At 44.6% G+C, this 20,183-nt stretch overlaps 1 protein-coding gene and 1 pseudogene across 1 annotated transcript in view; one reads left to right on the top strand and one right to left on the bottom strand.

Moving 5' to 3' along the window:
• LOC141182572 (uncharacterized) overlaps positions 1-20,183 on the top strand; it is a 449,915-nt pseudogene that overhangs the window by 106,973 nt on the left and 322,759 nt on the right.
• The window catches only part of LOC141182677 (uncharacterized), a 57,210-nt gene that overhangs the window by 2,897 nt on the left and 34,130 nt on the right, over positions 1-20,183 (bottom strand). The window contains exons 2-6 of the mRNA XM_073660829.1: positions 3,731-3,880; positions 3,422-3,601; positions 3,227-3,338; positions 3,046-3,143; positions 2,417-2,507 (exon numbers count right to left, since the gene is read on the bottom strand). Of these exons, the coding sequence (XP_073516930.1) occupies positions 2,417-2,507; positions 3,046-3,143; positions 3,227-3,338; positions 3,422-3,601; positions 3,731-3,802 (553 nt within the window). The 5' untranslated portion in view covers positions 3,803-3,880. The remainder of the gene's footprint in view (positions 1-2,416; positions 2,508-3,045; positions 3,144-3,226; positions 3,339-3,421; positions 3,602-3,730; positions 3,881-20,183) is intronic.

The raw sequence follows: 20,183 nt of genomic DNA, 5'->3' as shown, positions 1-20,183 counted from the left end.
CAGGTGACCACGATACATTGTGTCTGCAAACTATTTCAGCAAGATCTATATTCAAATAGCTAAATGTCGCTCCTTCCCTTCTTAACCTACCATGTGCCAAGATAGTAGTGTTCAGCCGTACATAGGGTATTGTAGGATTCAAGGAAAATAATTTGTAAGGTCCATTTGTTTCCTATTATCATTTGAGAAGAATTCCAGAGTTATCACCATATAAAGTGACACATGTCAGATTTGAAAAATGGGCCCAGAGAGGAACACAAAACTGGCTGCAGGAAGGGGTTAAATCAGAGAAATTTGGTCACTAACTACTATAGTCAAAAACTGTGACTATAGACAATAACGCATCTACTGAAATGATCAAACTCAACAGTCTCCATCAGTAAGTAGTGAGTAACTAGTGGTGAAACCTCTCTGGGGTAATTGGAGTATGGGGCTCGGTGGCTCTTGGCAATCTAAACTATCGTAAGGGCCAATATTTTCTGTCAGATGAGTGCCAAGAAGAAATATTAGACGTTCAAAGAGAACTTTTTATACTACTGCAGAGCTGAGGAGTCTTAAATTTAGACCTCGGGCATTGGGAAGACATAATGGAGACCTTTTTTAAAGACTACCAGGAAGTTATAGAGTCACATAAGTGAGACAGGCCGATCCCACCACAATCAAACTGTCATACAGAATAAACCTATAAAAAAAGACATTTTTTATTCTATGTTACATCCTCAACAACAATATAAGTATAAGGGGAGAACTCCAATATTAAATCGGAGTGGCACTCATTTATGATGGACCATTAGAGCCACTATGAGTACTGACCAGAAGAGTAGAGAAAGTATTAGCGCCCCCATTTCAGGAGAGATTGTGCAGTAATCTGAATTCTTTAGGATTGAAAACATAATGGAATTTATGACGTGGAGTGAATCCATGAAACCAGGGCTGGAGCCAACACATCTCCTGCAGGCGTGAATAAATGTATATTACAGCCATCAGCCACGCACAGCTTAGAGATATATCATGGCACAGGTGTAATGTTTTCTGTATAGTTTATCACAATCCTGTTTGAAGTTAGTTGGTTTTAGAAGAAATAGAAAAGTCAGGATAAAGGGAAAGTCTGTTGCTATTGTACAGAAATTCACACTTGGCCTCACTGCACATTTAATGTTGTCGATCATAAAAGTGAAGTTTGGCCACAAAGACTGGACCTGGTCTTGTAGGGACCATATGAGGACATTCAGAAAGTTTTTGCATCGCCATATTTTGATAGCTATAATTTTTCCATATTTCAGCCGACAGAGTCATGTGACGGCTTGTTTTTTGTGGGACAAGTTGATGTTTTTATTGGTACTAATTTTGGGCATGTGACTTTTTTTTATCGCTTTCTATTCCGAATTTTGGGAAGCAGAATAAACAAAAAACAACAATTCAGGAATAGTTTTTTTGGGTTCTTTATATGCCGTTCCACGTGTGGAAAAATGTATAAGGCCGCTTTATTATTCGGGTCAGTACAATTACAGCCGTACTACATTTATATTGTTTTTTTAGGTTTTGGCGCTGTTACACAATAAAAACTATTTTTTTTTTGCATCGTTTTATTCTGAGAGCTGTAACTTTTACATTTTCCAGCTGATGGAGTCGTATGGCGGCTTCTTTTTTGCTGGACAAGATGACGTTTTCAGCGGTACCAATTTTATTTACATTCATCTTTTTTATCGCGTTTTATTCCACTTTTTGTTTGGCAATATGATGATAAAGCAGGTCGTTCCTGACGCGGCAATACCAAATATGTGTGCTTTTATTGTTGTTTTTTTTTTCCATATATTATTTTTAATATATCTTGTAAAAATATATATTTTTTAATATATTTTTACAACAGGCTGATCGCAGTTATAAGGTATAGCAGAGCAGGATCACTGCTATAACTTTTAAACTGTCAGCTCTGCAGACACAAGTTACTTTGATCATGCACTGCGCATGATCAAACTTAACTTGCTGGGGCTGGTGACCCAGATGTTATCATGACGACATTGGGTCACCATGGCAACGATCTGGACCCCGCTGCTGTCCCTCTGCGCACTCACTAAGTGCTGCCGGGAGCGGTGCGGGCACTGCGTGCCAGGTGTCAGATGTCAGAATCAGCTGACCCGGGTGGCGATTGCGCCCGCACAGCCTGTGTGCAGGTGCGATCGCCATGTAGTAATAATACGTACCTGGTCCATAAGGTCCAGAGTACAGAAACGTATTATTACTTACAACGTCAGAAAGGGGTTAACAGTTTTGTGTAGGGGAGAATGTTGTGGTTTAGAGGAAGAATGGTGACCACACGATTGTGATACGGCCGGACTACACCACCGATAAAGCAGCCACAGCCGGTGACTGAGAAGAATCTGTGACTTCTCTGCATTTAGTGGTTACTACTCACCTGGGTAGTCATATGTAGGAATCTCCTCTTTACACCGCTCATCACCCCTCACATATGTCTCTGTAGTATTAATATGGGTCAGATCTTCACCCTGAAACAAATATTGTAAAAGTCACAGACAGATGGAGAAGTCCCATCTATGATCAGCTCTAATCCTGCCATCTCCACCGTTCTCATTACACAAGTATAAAACATATAATACTGGTGGATAAAACAAGACTGAGCACCAGGGCTGTGGAGTCGGTAAGCCAAACCTCCGACTCCTCAATTTCCATGACACTGACTCCACGACTCCCTCATACACGGCTCACGTTTAAGGGATAAATTTACAGTAGCACAGATTAATCTCAGCTAAATGTCTAGACCCTTAGATCAGGAATAGGACAGACATTTATAGGACATTTCATAACTTTCCCAAATTCTTATGAAAAAATATTCCCCACAAACTGCATTGAACTACTGTACCCAATTTATTATATATTTTAGGAGTCGGAGTCGGTCCATTTTATACCACTCTGACTGCACCAAAATGGGCTCCGACTCAGACACCACAGCCCTGCTGAGCACAAGACCTTCACAGCCGTCTACACATCATAGAGAAGATCTCATGATATCTTCTCTCCATCTACCTGATGATCCTGAGGAACATTGGGATCTTCTTGTTTACAGTCCTGTGGAAGAAGAGGACGGGGACATCTCTCTGGTGTTGTCCTCTTACTGGATAGAACTGGAGAAAACACATACAGGGACTGAATTCATTCTTTACATACAGATAATTATAGGTCATGTGTATTTAGTCCTGTTTATTACCTGGTGATGTGAGGGTCTGGGGAACCTCCATCATGACATCTTTGTGTCCTTCTAAATACTCCCACTCCTCCATGGAGAAATAGACAGCGACATCCTGACACCTTATAGGAACCTGACACATACAATGATAATGTCACCATTGCGATCCCTTCATAGCTTTACTGTATAATGTCCCAGCATTCCCAGCAGTGTCACCTCTCCAGTCAGCAGCTCAATCATCTTGTAGGTGAGTTCTAGGATCTTCTGGTCATTGATGTCCTCATGTATGAAGGGGTGAGGTGGAGGCCCCGTGATTGGGCTCAGGGCTCTTCTCCATTCCTCAGACATAGGGTCCTGACAGCGCTCACTAGAAGTCTTCTTCACTACTGTGTAATCCTGATAATGGAGAAACACCTTAATAAATCTCAGTACAGACATTTCCAGAGTCCTCACCTCTCCAGTTCTGTCCATCTGTTATTCCTATAGATAAGAATGATGTAATGTGACGTCATCAGAATCTCTCACCTCTCCAGTAAGACGAAAGAGGATCTCTAGGGTAAGGTGTAATATTTTCTCAGCCATCTTGTCCTTGTCCATATCCAGTTTTGATGGGTAAATCAGGAAAACTCTCTTATATAGAAGATTGTCACTGAACGGATCGAATATTGTAGAGACCTGAATGGGAAGAAGATAAGTAGATGTAACATCATAAAAATCCTGTGTAATAATACAATTACTGGAGATAATTAGAGAAAAATATGAGGAGATTTATTATTTTACAGTATTTAGTTTTCTTCTTTACATCTAGTAATAAAACCTATATATTTTAGGCCACAGACAACAAGCAGTTTCTTCCTCGGAGTCTGTAGCTGAATACGTTTTTCATAGACTCATCTTCCATAACACTAATTCTCATCTCATTTACCGACACTGCAATCGGCATTAGCAATACTGCAGGAGATATTCATTACACGTGACATGAGAAATAACTACGTCATGATGAGGACGACATCTTCATCTTCTACTACGGCTCTAGAAACATATTTAGCCACAGTCCGTCACTGACTACATCTCCACCGGCCGTCTATATGAATGTTTCCCGTCTTCCCCGGACTGTAATCTTCTATCTCGTTAGATTTTATGTCTGATTCACACACAGAAGTTTGATGCATTTATAAAACCTTTTTTGTTTGCACAAATATTGGGGCAGAAATTATTTGATACCAAAGTCTCCATGTACAGTTTTTTATGGGGTTTATTTCTGGACTCAGGCTTTCCTATATTACAAGAAAAACACCAGAAAAAAAGCAGAAATTAAAATGTTTCAAAAGAAAATAGGCACCAACAATTCTTATAAAAAGAAAAAAAACATGCAAAAAGCAGAAGACACATTTTGTTATTTTCTAACACCTTAAACATTTGTTTTAAAATAATTAAATCCTTTGAGCAGCAGAACATAGATGTTCACCGCAGGGATGGCACAGATGCCGCTGCAACATAATCCCTGGCAGTTTAACCAATTGCTGCTGTGAAAAGCAAACATGGCATCTCAGAAGGTGTGACAGAGTTCAGCTGAATGCCCCTCCTCCCCCAAGTACTCGATAGTATGGGGCTACCTAGTTACTATGATACTTAAATACCTAATAATGATATCTGGGCCTGCAATGTACGAAAGTCTATTAGGCCGGGCCAGAGGCAGCGTCCAATGAGTTACATTTTAAAGCCCCCATACACATTAGACTAAAGTTGCATGGAAGTAATGAATTCGGGGTTGCCTGACTATATAATGTATTTGGGGGCCTCCCGACAGATGATGTCAGGGCAGAGAAGGATCTGGGATCCTGAATTTTAGAGGCTAATTGTTTGTTTTTCCTGTAGATAATCCTCCGCTAGAGGAGTCTGGAGGCGACTCTCTCATACAGACCCCAAGAAAGCTGGAATATTTGTGTGTCTGGGGGAGTCGGGAAAAATAGCCATCTGCCAAATGACCGTTCAGCCAACACTTATCTCGTGTATGGGGCTGTTAAGTACACTACTCAAAAAATAAAGGGAACACTTAAACGACACAATGTAACTCTAAGTCAATTACACTTCTGTGAAATCAACCTGTCCAGTTATGAAGCCACACTGATTGTGAATCAATTTCTCCTGCAGTTGTGTAAATGGAAAAGACAGCAGGTAGAAATGATAGTCAATTAGCAAGACACCCCCTATAAAGGAGCGGTTCTGCAGAACATTTCTCTGTTCTCATCCTTTTTGGTTGTTTTGGTCACTTTTGCATTTTATTATTGCTCTCACCCCTAGAGGTACAGTAGTATGAGGCGGTGTCTACAACCCACAGAAGTTGCTCATGTAGTGCAGCTCATCCAGGATGGCACATCAATGAGAGCTGTGACAAGAAGGGTAACTGTGTGTCAGCACAGTGTCCAAAGCATGGAGCATATACTGTACCAGGAGACAGGTCAGTACACCAGGAGATGTGGAGGGGGCTTTAGGAGGGCAACAACCCAGCATCAGGACCGCTACCTCCTCCTTTGTGCAAGGAGGAACAGGCCACTAACATTTATTTGTCAGCTCAAACTGTCAGAAACAGATTCCATGAGGGTGGTATGAAGGCTCGAAGTCCACAAGTGGGTGTTGCGCTTACAGTACAACATGGTGAAGGGTCATTGGCATTTGCCAGAGAACACCAAGATTGGCAGATTCCACATTGGCGCCCTGTGTTCTTCACGGATGAGAGCAGGCTCACACTGCACACATGTGACAGACATGAAAGAGTCTGGAGATGCTGTGGAGAACGTTCTCCCACACTACTGGTTTGGCAGTGGGTCAATAATGGTGTGGGGAGGCATTTCCTTGGAGGGCCGCACAGCCCTCCATGTGCTAGCCAGAGGTACCCTGACTGCCATTAGGTACTGGGATGAGATCCTCAGATCCATTGTGAAACCGTATGCAGGTGCAATGGGCCCTGTGTTCCTTCTGATGCATGACAATGCTAGGCCTCATGTGGCTGAAGTGTGTCAGCAGCTCCTGCATGATGAAGGCATTGATGCTTTGGAATGGCCTGTCCATTCCCCAGACCTGAATCCAATCGAGCTCATCTGGGACATCATGTCTTGTTCCATCCACCAATGCCACGTTGCATCACAGACTTTAAATTGGCGGAGTCATATTTCCCGATTCCGAAGACCATATGCTGCCACTGTACTTAGCAGGCCCAGTCCAGATGGTATGGAGATAAATGAAGGAGACCAAAATCCAAAAATAAACTTTACTTTACAAGAACTTGATGACAAGTACAGTATATATATCAGATAGCAGGCACAACACTTTATTAATGTTTCTCCTCCATTATGCAGAGTCAAGAACTTTATGGTTACATGTGGTGGTACATAACTTTTGTTAAAAGCTACAACAGTCCAGCAAGCCATTATGGGAAGGTCCATCATCCCTGTGAGGACCATACAGGTTGAGATGTGTCGTTACAGCCCCTCAGGGCAACTCAGAGCTCCCAGTTGATTTGTGAGGACCTCACTGGCTGAGGTGCATCGGTACGACTCTTCACTAGTACTCTCAAAGTCCATTCGATGAGGGCCACACACTCATTGCTGTGGCACTGCATCTTCAGGTCTTCTTAGGAGAACGGATGTCCCAGTTATAAGACACTGTAGCTTCCTCTCTAGTATAGACAACTGTTTGTTTAAATCCTGTTCATTTAAGATAAGGAATCCTTCCTTAACTTAATTCCCTTTAAACCTTTACATGCCACTGTGAGTAAACACCCATGGTCAAAATTACAAAATGGGCCGATGCAAAAGTTTGGACACCTTGCATGTAACTAGTGTTGAGCCACCCCCGTAGTGTTCGAGTTCGGTCCAAAAGCTGACAAACTGCTCAGAAGACATAACTAACACATGGAAAAGTGACAAGTACATATAGTCATGCGAAAATAAAAGAGGTGGAGGAGTAAAAGGATGGGGAGACACAGATATAGGCATGTCATGCCCTTCTAAAATCCAAAAAGTGAGAAGCCGACACGGCCAGTCCGCTCCTGCCCGTGCCACCTCCGTGTCGCCGGGTTTGTGCCAGAGCCGCGGTGAACCCTGACAGCCAGCCCCCCTCTCCCAATACTGGTGCCTGTCCGCTGGTGGGTCGAGCGAGCCCCCCTGTGGTGGAGGCAGCTCTAAGCTTTTTAATTTAAATTGTCTCTCTAATTTGAATGAATACACTTTAAATCCATTTACAAGGATCTATTGGAGGGCAAGTCTCATGCCAGCAGCCGCGGTAATTCCAGCTCCAGTAGCGTCCACTAAAGCTGCTGCAGTTAAAAAGCTTTTATAAGGATCGAGCTCGGCTGTCCACCGCAAGGCATCCTACTGCCAGTCCCAGCCCCTATGCCTTGGGGTGCCTCCTGATGCTCTTCACTAAGTATCCCATGGTCCCGAAGCATTTCCTTTGAAAAAATTAAGTGTCTAAACTACAGGTGGTGCAGCTTGCTTAACAGCCGGGATAATCCGCTTACTAGCAGACACTGCTACTAGGCACAAAGTATTTCCTGGGCTAGATGCAGTTAAAAATTTGTAATTAGATACTCTCGTTGGATGCTGAGAAAGCATTCCATAGAGTCTCCTGGCACGCCATATATGATTCTCTTAAAAAGCTTGGGGTAGGGGTCTAGGGGACCCTTTTATAGCCAAAATCACGGCCCTGTATCGCAATACGTCACCTAGGCTGAAGATAAATGGAACTGTAGCACCCTGAGGGCTCGGTTGCTAAAGACGTATTGCACCTCACCCAGAGGTGTGATATCTCACTCTCAGGTAAGGATGGAGTGTGGATCAGGACCCGACACCTGCATGCATTACACCACATTGCCGTGGGGCAGGGCGACCAATATGCCCCTGAGATGGGCACGACAGTCCCTGTCCCTGGCTGGAGTGGGGGGAGGGAACACTGAGGAAGGGGAACCCTGTAGTGCAGGAGCAGGGAGGAAGCAGTTCCTGGGTGCATTGAGAAGGGAGTATAAAAGGTGGGCACCATCTTAGTTCAGTGCAGAGAAGTCTGAGCAGAAGTGGCAGGGAGCAGGGGCTCTGCATGAGCTCTGCTCCGGAGGCGGGCCTAGTAACAGAGGCCCAGGCCTGGAAGAGGGAGAAGGAAGGAAGAGGAGCGGAGAAGGCTCCAGGAACGAGGAATGAAGGGATCCCAGGGGTGCGGACGGGCGAGTCGCCACCGCACGCCCGAATCCACCTGCGTGGAGGGGTCAGGCCAAAGGGGGAGACCGGTCCCCGAACTAGTGGAGGCAGGAAACGACCCTCAGCTAGAAACCGGAGGCTCTGACATTTTATGTGGCGCAGCCCCTCGCTACACCCGCTAGGAAGGCACCACATAGGGTCAGGGAAACTGGCGCCAAGTTTACCAAGAGGAGGCCCGAGGCAGCCGGACAGAAGTGTTGGTAAGAAAGGCCAGACAAAGGACACACAAAGGGGGTCCTGTGAAGTGCTCCAAAGTTATCTGGGAGTTGTCTGAGCCCCTCACCTGGTGAGCACAGTACGACGTGGGCAGCCGTTACCTGCAGACGTGGTCTGGATAATAAGAACTGTGAGTAAAGGCCCTGAACTGCATCACTGACTCCGTGTCGTTACTGCTGCTGCCCTGCACCATCACCCCCATCCTCCGCATACACTGCCCTGAGGCTATACTCCTCCCGTGGGGAGTTATGCTACGCTCTGCTGCACCCACAACACCAGCCTCAGTGGTCTGCCCTGTAGCGGCGGTTCACTCTGACCGCAATCCACGGGTGGCGTAGTCGGACATTTAAACATGAAAACCACATAAATAGTTCCGCCACTGGTTTGACCGCCCTGAGCCACGGAACTGGGTAGCCGCCACGAAGACTACAACCACCAGCATCCACCAAAAAGGGTCCGGCTCCGGGTGTCCCAAGGCCCAGGGGGTGCGTCAGAACATTTTCATCACCTTTCACAATCACCAATGGGACAAGGCAGTGATGTCCTCTGTCCCCTCTCTTATACATCCTAGTGACGGAGCACCTGCTCTCATCAATTTGCCATAACCCCAATATTAGGTGGATTGAGGTGGGAGGCACCGAGTACAAGTGCTCTCTATTTGCTGATGATGTCCTAGTATATATCACTCAATCACATATATCCATCCATGCTGTTATGGCTGAAATAGATCACTTTGTTACATGGTAAAATTTTAAAATCAATGCAGCGAAGTCTGAGGCCCTCGATGTCTCCCTCCCCAAATCCATATAGGATTCCATCCAGTCCAACTTTCCCTTTGCCTGGCCCTCACAGGGTATCAAATACTTAGGAATTCCTATTCATAGAGACCTCTCCCATCTATGTTATCTTAATTTTGGGCCCTTTATTGAACAACTCCATACAGACCACGGTTGGCAAGTTAGAACTGTAAGATTCACTACGTGAACCACTGGTGTTTTGTGGAAAAGCACATGTACACTGTGTTCCAAATTATTATGCAAAAAGTGTTTAGGAGTGATAAGGGAAGAATTTGTTTGTTTGTCAGTTAAACTCATTGATGGTGATGTGTGTCAGGGCTCTTTATATCACTGTAAGCAATTGCAGACACCTGTGCTAATTAGTTTGGCAGGTGTGTCCAATGAAAGGCAAGACTACTTAAGAAGGCTCTCTCACATTATTAAGCAGCCTACATTTTCTGCCAAAATGGGAAAGAAAAAGGATGTGTCGGCTGCTGAGAAGCAACAAATTGTGGAGTGTTTAGGTCAAGGCATGACTACAATCAACATTGTGCGATGATCAGGATGAAGTGTCTTGGCAATCAAGAAGTATGTAGCTGATTCACAGTACACACGTGTGCGTGCTGATAAGGACAAATTGAGGACTCTTTCCTACAGGCAATTACGTCAGGTTGAAAGAGCAGCGGCAAAAAAGCCTTGTCATAGCAGCAGACAAGTTTTTGAAGCTGCTTGTGCCTCCAACGTCCCCCGAACAACAAGATGCAGGGTCCTTCAGAGGTTTGCAGCTGTGCATGCGCCATCCTGTCGACCTCCTCTATCCACTTCACACAAGCAGAAACGGCTCCAGTGGGCCAAACATTACATGAAGACTGATTTCAAAACTGTTTTGTTCACGGATGAGTGCCGTGCAGCGCTCGATGGTCCAGATGGATGGAGTGGAGGATGGCTGGTTGATGGACACCCCACGCAAACACGGCTACAGCGCCAACAAGGAGGAGGTGGAGTAATGTTTTGGGCTGGAATCATGGGGAGAGAGATTGTCGGCCCCTTTAGGATCCCTGAAGGCGCTAAAGATGAACTCCATAATGTATGTGGATTTTCTCAAACAGCACTTCCTGCCATGGTTCAAGAAGAAGAACCGTGTATTTCACAGCAAGATCATTTTTCTGCATGATAATGCACCATCTCATGCTGCACATAAAACATCTGCATCTCTGGCTGATATGGGCATAAAAGGGGACAAACTTATGGTGTGACCCCCATGCTCCCCTGACCTCTACCCCATTCAGAACCTTTGGAGCATCATTAAAAGGAGTGTCTATGATGGCGGGAGGCAGTTCACATCTAAGCAACAGCTCTGGGAGGGTATTCTGTCCTCATGCAAAACAATTGAAGCAGAAACCATCCAAAACCTGACAAATTCAATGGACGAGAGAGTTCAGAAGCTCCTTTCGAACAAGGGGTCCTATGTGAAAATGTAACATCACCTAGAATAAAGTTTTGAGTTGAAAACTGTTTGATTTCAGTTTCTAACAACCTGCTAATGCTTATAATTTCAAAAATGACCATTTTTTTGGTCTTTATTAAAATGAAAAGGTTGATCGAAAAGTTTGGGGGATCTAAGAGTGTGGCAACCCAGTAGTCATGATTACTTCGAATTCTGACAATATGAGGGTCATGCTGCAGGTAGTGCAGCAAGAAGGCACTTATGTGCCTTGCGCATCTCGGAGCCCCAAAATTATTTTCCGGGCTAGATGCAGCTAAAAATTATTTTTAATTTTAAATCTGGTGAAGCTTTAGTATAGATGGCCTAATAGGATCAGTGCTGCACACTGCTACAAAGCCCAAATTATTTTCCAGTCAAGATACAGATAAACATGATTAGTAATTTGAAAGCTTAAAACGGTTGGTAGGGTGATTTTAACCAATCATCAAGCTTTTACTCTCCCCAGGATGACACAGGGGTAGAAAAGTCGTTTCGGATCCATGATTTGTTCATCTTTATGAACGTGAGTCTGTCTACATTATCAGTGGAGAGCCGCGTGCGCTTATCTGTCAGCACACCACCAGCAGCGCTGAACACACGTTCAGACAGAACGCTGGCTGCGGGGCATGACAAGATCTCCAAGGCGTAAGTGGCTAGCTCCGGCCATTTATCCAGATTGGAAGCCCAAAAAGAGCAAGGGTCCAGTGACACAGTCGTGGCTTCAATGTTTACTTGGAGATACTCCTGTACCATCGTCTCTAGGCGTTGACTATGTGTCAGACTTCTTGTCTCCTGTGGCCTTGCAAAGGATGGGCTAAAAAAGTGGTGAAATGATTCCGCAAAATTGATGTTACCAGCAGATACTGTGGTTCTGTCACGGTTTGAGTGCTGAACACTTGACGGTCCCACGGTTGACAAGTTGGAACTGTGAGATTCACTACGTGCACCACTGGTATTTTGTGGAAAAGCACATGTAAGATTCTGCAACAGTCTCTGCTGATACTCCTGCATGCGTGCATCCCTTTCTATGGCAGGAATAATTTCTGCAAATTTACTTTTGTACCGGGGATCTAACAGTGTGGCAACCCAGTAGTCAGGATTATTTCTAATTCTCACAATTCGAGGGTCATGTTGCAGGTAGTGCAGCAAGAAGGCACTCATGTGTGTTGCGCATCCAGGAGCACCAAGTCCCTGTTGTGTTGGTGGCGAGGTAACAATCATGCTTCCTTCCTCTGTCCTCTCCCCCCAACCTCGCACAACAGAAATGTGATCAAGGTCTCCCTCATCTGATGAGTCTTCCATCAGTTCGTCCTCCACTTCTTCCTGGGCTCCTGCACCTTCCTCACTAGTTTGGCTGCTACCATGCGCCCTGGTAAAACCATCTCCCCCACCCTCACATGCCTGCCGCCTTGGTGCTGCCGACCGTCTGGACCTTGCAGATGTTAGCCCTTCCGCATACAACTCCTCCTCCTCTACTTCCTCCACCTCCTCTTGTGCCACCACCTGACTCCGAATTCTGTTTAACATGTGCTCCAGCATGTAAATCACCGGAATAGTCATGCTGATAATGGCATCGTCAGCACTAAACATCTTCGTCGCCATTTCAAAACTGTGCAGAAGGGTGCATAGGTCCCTGATCTGAGACCACTCCTCCAGCGTGATTTGCCCCACCTCTGAATCTCGTTGGCCCAGGCTATACGTCAGAACGTATTGCACCAGGGCTTGTCGGTGCTGCCACAGTCGCTGCAACATGTGCAGAGTTGAATTCCACTGGGTAGGCACATCGCATTTTAGCCGGTGAAGTGGCAGGCCCAACGACTTCTGTAGAGATGTAAGTCGCTGAGCTGCGGGATGCGAACGGCGGAATTGAGCACACAGCGACCGTGCCCTCTGCAGAAGGCCATCTAGTCTGGGATAGTGGGCTAAAAATTGCTGGACAACCAGGTTCAACACGTGAGCCATACAAGGCACGTGTGTGACATTGCCCCGGCGAAGGGCCGCACCCAGGTTTGCAGCATTGTCGCACACGGCCTTCCCTGGTTTCAGGTCCAGTGGAGACAACCATTCATGAAATTGGTTCTCCAGAGCTGACCACAACTCCTCAGCTGTGTGACTCACATTTCCCAGACATTTCAATGTAAAAACCGCCTGATGACGTTGAGCCCTACTGCCAGCATAGTAAGGAGGTCTGCAGGATCCCTTCTGCGCAGTTAGAAACCTTGTGGCATGACCAGACAGGCTTTGGGTGCAGGTGGAAGACCGAGAGGAGGTTGAGGAGGCAGAAGCAGTGGTGGAAAAATGACATAAAGAGGATTGACGCACAACTCGTGGGGACGGCAAGACTTGGACAGCAGCCCCTTGTCCTGCTGTCACCATAGTTACCCAGTGCCCAGTCAGCGACATGTAACGCCCCTGTCCATGCCTACTCGTCCAAGTGTCTGTGGTGAAATGCACCCTGTCACACACAGAGTTTCTCAAAGAAGCGGTGATGTTGTGTGCGACATGCTGGTGGAGCGCAGGCACACCTTTCTTTGAGAAGTAGTGCCGACTGGGCATCTGGTACTGGGGCACTGCGACGGACATAAGGTCTCGAAAATCCTCTGTGTCCACCAGGCGGAAAGGCAGCATTTCTGTAGCCAAGAGCTTGCAGATGGTGAAATTCAACCTCTTAGCTTTCTCATGGCTAGGAGGAAATGGTCTTTTACTTGTCCACATCTGAGGGACCGAGGGCTGGCTATTGTGCTTAGACGGGGTTGATAAGGGTGTCCCCGGCAAACTGCCGGTCTGTGAGGAAGATGCAGGCGGACATGTTAGGTTGCCTTGATCCAAAGGTGGTGCTATCGATGTCGGACAGCGCTCAAGACCAGCTGGTGTTACCACCTCCAAAGAAAATGATGACCTGCCAATCACGCTGGCTGTTGCGGGTAAAGAGGTGGCAGGTCTGCGCCCCAAAACAGGTGTGACTGCTGTCCCCCCAGTCACAGAGGATGAAGAGGCCGCGGATGCACAAGATATGGCAGACGGTGATTGGCCCGGCCGGCTAGACCGCATTGTAGCACACTGAGCTTCCCACTGCAACTTATGCTTCATGTCCATGTGCCGGTTCATGCATGAAGTACTCAAACTATGTATTTTTTGGCCTCTACTTAGCTTTTGCTGACAAATGTTACAGATAACATGAGTTGGGTCATCTTTATCGATCTGAAAAAATGCCCAGGCTATGCAAGGCTTAGCACCCATGCGACCTGAAGAGCCACCACGACTTGTGGTGAGAGGCAGAGTTGTGTTTGAGGATGCAGTTGTTGACGTGCTTCCAGTACTACGTCTCTGTCCAGGAAGGCGCAACCTGACCTCGTCGTCACTAGCATCTTCCTCCACCTCCTCTGCTGACCTCATCTCTTGGCTGACTGTGGGTTGACAGTAAGTGGGATCTCCGACCTCATCATCATCACCCTGTGCGTTATCACACCCGTCGTCCTCAGAGCCAACCTGTTCCTGCCCTGACAAAAAACTAAAGTTGTCGCTCCAATCAGGTATTTGAGTCTTATCATCGTCTTCCTCATTGTCTCCACCAACAGGAGTTACAGTTTGGGAATGAGGGTCTACATTATGGTCAGAACCTTCTGCGTCTGGTCCTGGATCCGACTCATAAAGATTCTGGGCATCAGTGCAGATCATTTCCTCGTCTGGATTCACAGAAGCGCTGGAGTCGACCTCTGATTCCCAGGCTATAGTATGAGTAAACAGCTCTGCAGACTCAACCATCTGTTCTACCTCATACTCAGACGGGCAGCTGGAGATTTGGGAGCTGTGAGGAAGCAAGTGCGATTTGGGTGACACCTTTGAGGACTGGAGTATTTGTGATGTTGAAGTTGATGTGGAGGAGAGCCCACTTAAAGGAGCACTTGATATCCGTTGAAGCACCTGCTGTTTTTGTGCCTCATCTGGAATTTGTAGCGATTGGCGTGGCCGTAAGAAAGGGATCTTATCACATTGTCCGCTAAAAGAAGTAGACATTTTAGTTTGGCTGGAAGATGGTCTTTCTTCTGCACCTACCCCACGGACACAACCTTTTTTCCCCTTCCCAACACGCCTATTCCCCTTTCCACCAGCAGCAGGCCTTTTTCCACTCATTTTGGTGGTTAACTAATTCACAACTCTGGAGTTGTTTGCACAAAAAAACAATGGATGGTAACCGAGCAGAGCTGAGTGGCCAAACTGTGGTATTAGGCCAAAACTATTGGCTGGGTTAGATGCAGAAAAAAATTATTTTTAATTTGCAACCTGATGGAGGTCAGTATAGATGGACTGATAGACCAAGTCCCACACACCGCTAGAAGCCCAAATATTTTTTCAGAGCTAGATGCAGAAAAAAATTATTTTTAATTTGCAACCTGATGGAGGTCAGTATAGATGGACTAATAGACCAAGTCCCACACACCGCTAGAAGCCCAAATATTTTTTCAGAGCTAGATGCAGAAAAAAATTATATTCAATTTGCAACCTGCTGGAGGTCAGTATAGAAGGACTAATAGAACAAGTCCCACACACTGCTAGAAGCCCAAATATTTTTTCAGAGCTAAATGAAGAAAAAAATTATTTTTAATTTGCAACCTGATGGAGGTCAGTATAGATGGACTAATAGACCAAGTCCCACACACCGCTAGAAGCCCAAATATTTTTTCAGAGCTAGATGCAGAAATTTTTTTTATTCAATTTGCAACCTGATGGAGGTCAGTATAGATGGACTAATAGACCAAGTCCCACACACTGCTAGAAGCCCAAATATTTTTTCAGAGCTAGATGCAGAAAAAAATTATTTTTAATTTGCAACCTGATGGAGGTCAGTATAGATGGACTAATAGACCAAGTCCCACACACTGCTAGAAGCCCAAATATTTTTTCAGAGCTAGATGCAGAAAAAAATTATTTTTAATTTGCAACCTGATGGAGGTCAGTATAGATGGACTAATAGAACAAGTCCCACACGCTGCTAGAAGCCCAAATATTTTTTCAGAGATAAATGAAGAAAAAAATTATTTTTAATTTGCAACCTGATGGAGGTCAGTATAGATGGACTAATAGACCAAGTCCCACACACTGCTAGAAGCCCAAATATTTTTTCAGAGCTAGATGCAGAAAAAAATTATATTCAATTTGCAACCTGCTGGAGGTCAGTATAGAAGGACTAATAGAACAAGTCCCACACACTGCTAGAAGCCCAAATATTTTTTCAGAGCTAAATGAAGAAAAAAATTATTTTTAATTTGCAACCTGATGGAGGTCAGTATAGATGGACTAATAGACCAAGTCCCACACACTGCTAGAAGCCCAAATATTTTTTCAGAGCTAGATGCAGAAAATTTTTTTATTCAATTTGCAACCTGATGGAGGTCAGTATAGATGGACTAATAGACCAAGTCCCACACACTGCTAGAAGCCCAAATATTTTTTCAGAGCTAGATGCAGAAAAAAATTATTTTTAATTTGCAACCTGATGGAGGTCAGTATAGATGGACTAATAGACCAAGTCCCACACACCGCTAGAAGCCCAAATATTTTTTCAGAGCTAGATGCAGAAAATTTTTTTATTCAATTTGCAACCTGATGGAGGTCAGTATAGATGGACTAATAGACCAAGTCCCACACACTGCTAGAAGCCCAAATATTTTTTCAGAGCTAGATGCAGAAAAAAATTATTTTTAATTTGCAACCTGATGGAGGTCAGTATAGATGGACTAATAGACCAAGTCCCACACACTGCTAGAAGCCCAAATATTTTTTCAGAGCTAGATGCAGAAAAAAATTATTTTTAATTTGCAACCTGATGGAGGTCAGTATAGATGGACTAATAGAACAAGTCCCACACGCTGCTAGAAGCCCAAATATTTTTTCAGAGATAAATGAAGAAAAAAATTATTTTTAATTTGCAACCTGATGGAGGTCAGTATAGATGGACTAATAGACCAAGTCCCACACACTGCTAGAAGCCCAAATATTTTTTCAGAGCTAGATGCAGAAAAAAATTATTTTTAATTTGCAACCTGATGGAGGTCAGTATAGATGGACTAATAGACCAAGTCCCACACACTGCTAGAAGCCCAAATATTTTTTCAGAGCTAGATGCAGAAAAAAATAGATGGACTAATAGACCAAGTCCCACACACTGCTAGAAGCCCAAATATTTTTTCAGAGCTAGATGCAGAAAAAAATTATTTTTAATTTGCAACCTGATGGAGGTCAGTATAGATGGACTAATAGACCAAGTCCCACACACCGCTAGAAGCCCAAATATTTTTTCAGAGCTAGATGCAGAAAAAAATTATATTCAGTTTGCAACCTGATGGAGGTCAGTATAGATGGACTAATAGAATGATGCTATGCCTAAAAGATTTTACTTCACTAGGTGCAGTAAAAAAATTGGTATTCTATACACAGGTGTTATATCTTGCAACACAGATAGGCTACTCCACTGACTAACACACTCTGCAATAGGCCAAAAAGGATTAGCTTTGCTAGATTCAGCCAAATGCTGTGAAAAAAACTTGCACAGCACTGGCACAGACCTGCCTGGCAAAAACTGATAGGAACTCATGTAACCTAGTCCTGAAAAGGACTGCAATTACAATTAGTCTTTACTCCCACAACCTATCTATTTAAGAGCACAGACCTCCCTGATAAAAGTCGTAGGAAATGCTGTAACCTAGTCCTTAAAAGGACTGCAATCACAACTATTCCCTACTCCCAAGCTATCTGTATATTTGTGCGAAAATTGGCTTGAAATTAACAAGGTATAGCGCACACAGCAACAGCGGTGCCGTCTAACACGCAGCTGCAGCAGTGAGAAAATGGTGGCGACGGGGAAAATGGCTTGGTCTTATAGGGCAAGGACATGTGACATACACTGCCAATCACACATGCCCTTGCTTGTGTGAAAAAAAGCACTTCGCTCCGTGTGTGCGCTGCTGATAGGCTGACAGATTGCACCTCCCCACTGCAAATGCGGGAAAGAGAAAAAAAAATGGAGATCTTCATTGTTCCTGCAGAGATCCATCCCCTGCCCCTTCCCCCACCCCGCTGTACACTCAAACTGCGTATTAACATTAATTTTCATCATTACTGAGAAAAAATCCAGTTATGATTTTGGTGCACGAACAGTTATCGAACATAACCTCGAACAGCCGAATTTTTCTCAAATTGTTCGTGTTCGCCAACCGGCTCGAACACCGCCCAAAACAGCTCGAATTTGAGATTGGCGAACAGTTCGAGTAGAACAACGCTCATCTCTACATGTAACACCACCTTTTGCAAATATCACAGCTTGTAAACGCTTTTTGTAACCAGACAAGAGTTTTTAAATTCTTGTTTGAGGAATTTTCATTCATTCTTCCTTGGAAAATTCTTCCAGTTCTGTGAGATTCCTGGGTCGTCTTGCATGCACTGCTATTTTGACATCTAGCCACAGATTATCAATGAGGTTCAGATCAGAGGACTGTGAGGGCTATTGTAAAACCTTCATCTTATGCCTTTGAGGTTGTCTATTGTGGACTTTGAACTGTGTTTAGAATCCATTATCCATTTGAAGAAGCCATCCTTTTTTCAACTTCAGCTTTTTTACAGATGGTGTTTTATTTGCATCAACAATTTGTTGAAATTTCATTGAATCCATTCTTCCCTCTACCCATGAAATGATCCCGTGCCATTGGCTGCAACACAACCCTAAAGCATGATTGATCCACCTCCATGCTTGTGAAGGTTGGCAAGATGTTCTTTTCTTGAAATTCTGTGCCCTTTTTTCTCCACATATAACTTTGATCATTGTGGTCAAAGAGTTGTATTTTAACCTCATCAGTCCACAGAACATGTATCCAAAATGCATCAGGCTTGTTTAGATGTTCTTTTGCATACTTCTGACACAGAATTTTATGGTGAGGACGCAGGAGAGGTTTTCTTCTGATGACTCCTTCATGAAGGCCATATTTGTGCGGGTGTCTCTGAACAGTAGAACAATGTACCACAGCTAAAGAGTCTTCTAAATCTTTCTGAAGGTCTTTTGCAGTCAAGGGGGGTTTCTGATTTGCCTCTCCAGCAATCCTATGAGCAGCTCTCACTGAAATTCGGCTTGGTCTTCCTTGCTGTTAACAGCCATTACCTAATTACATTTCGAACTGAGGAAAGAGTGTAAAGATAAGTGCCCTAAAATATGTATGCATATCATATATACAGTACAGACCAAAAGTTTGGACACACCTTCTCATTTAAAGATTTTTCTGTATTTTCATGACTATGAAAATTGTACATTCACACAGTTGTGTTGTGCAGAAGTCTGGTGGATACACAGCTGATAATCCTACTGAATAGACTGTTAGAATTTGTATTATGGCAAGAAAAAAGCAGCTAAGTAAAGAAAAACGAGTGGCCATCATTACTTTAAGAAATGAAGGTCAGTCAGTGCGAAAAATTGGGAAAACTTTGAAAGTGTCCCCAAGTGCAGTTGCAAAAACCATCAAGCGCTACAAAGAAACTGGCTCACATGAGGACCGCCCCAGGAAAGGAAGACCAAGAGTCACCTATGCTTCTGAGAATAAGTTTATCCAAGTCACCAGCCTCAGAAATCGCAGGTTAACAGAAGCTCAGATTAGAGACCAGGTCAATACCACACAGAGTTCTAGCAGCAGACACATCTCTTCAACAACTGTTAAGAGGAGACTTTGTGCAGCTGGCCTTCATGGTAAAATAGCTGCTAGGAAACCACTACTAAGGACAGGCAACAAGCAGAAGAGACTTGTTTGGGCTAAAGAACACAAGGAATGGACATTAGACCAGTGGAAATCTGTGCTTTGGTCTGGTGAGTCCAAACTTGAGATCTTGGTTCCAAACACCGTGTCTTTGTGCGACGCAGAAGAGGTGAACGGATGGACTCTACATGCCTGGTTCCCACCGTGAAGTATGGAGGCGAAGGTGTGATGGTGTAGGGGTGCTTTGCTGGTGACACTGTTGGGCATTTATTCAAAATTGAAGGCATACTGAGCCAGCATGGCTACCACAGCATCTCGCAGCGGCATGCTATTCCATCCGGTTTGTGTTTAGTTGGACCATCATTTATTTTTCAACAGGACAATGACCCCAAACACACCTCCAGGCTCTGTAAGGGCTATTTGATCAAGAAGGAGAGTGATGGGGTGCTAAGCCAGATGACCTGGCCTCCACAGTCACCAGACCTGAACCCAATCGAGATGGTTTGGGGT

This window comes from Phyllobates terribilis, unplaced genomic scaffold (genome assembly GCF_046119375.1).
Source record: "Phyllobates terribilis strain yellow unplaced genomic scaffold, ASM4611937v1 Scaffold_35__1_contigs__length_13245226, whole genome shotgun sequence".
In the NCBI taxonomy this organism is placed as follows: domain Eukaryota; kingdom Metazoa; phylum Chordata; class Amphibia; order Anura; family Dendrobatidae; genus Phyllobates; species Phyllobates terribilis.
This window is presented reverse-complemented; position numbering and strand designations above follow the sequence as displayed.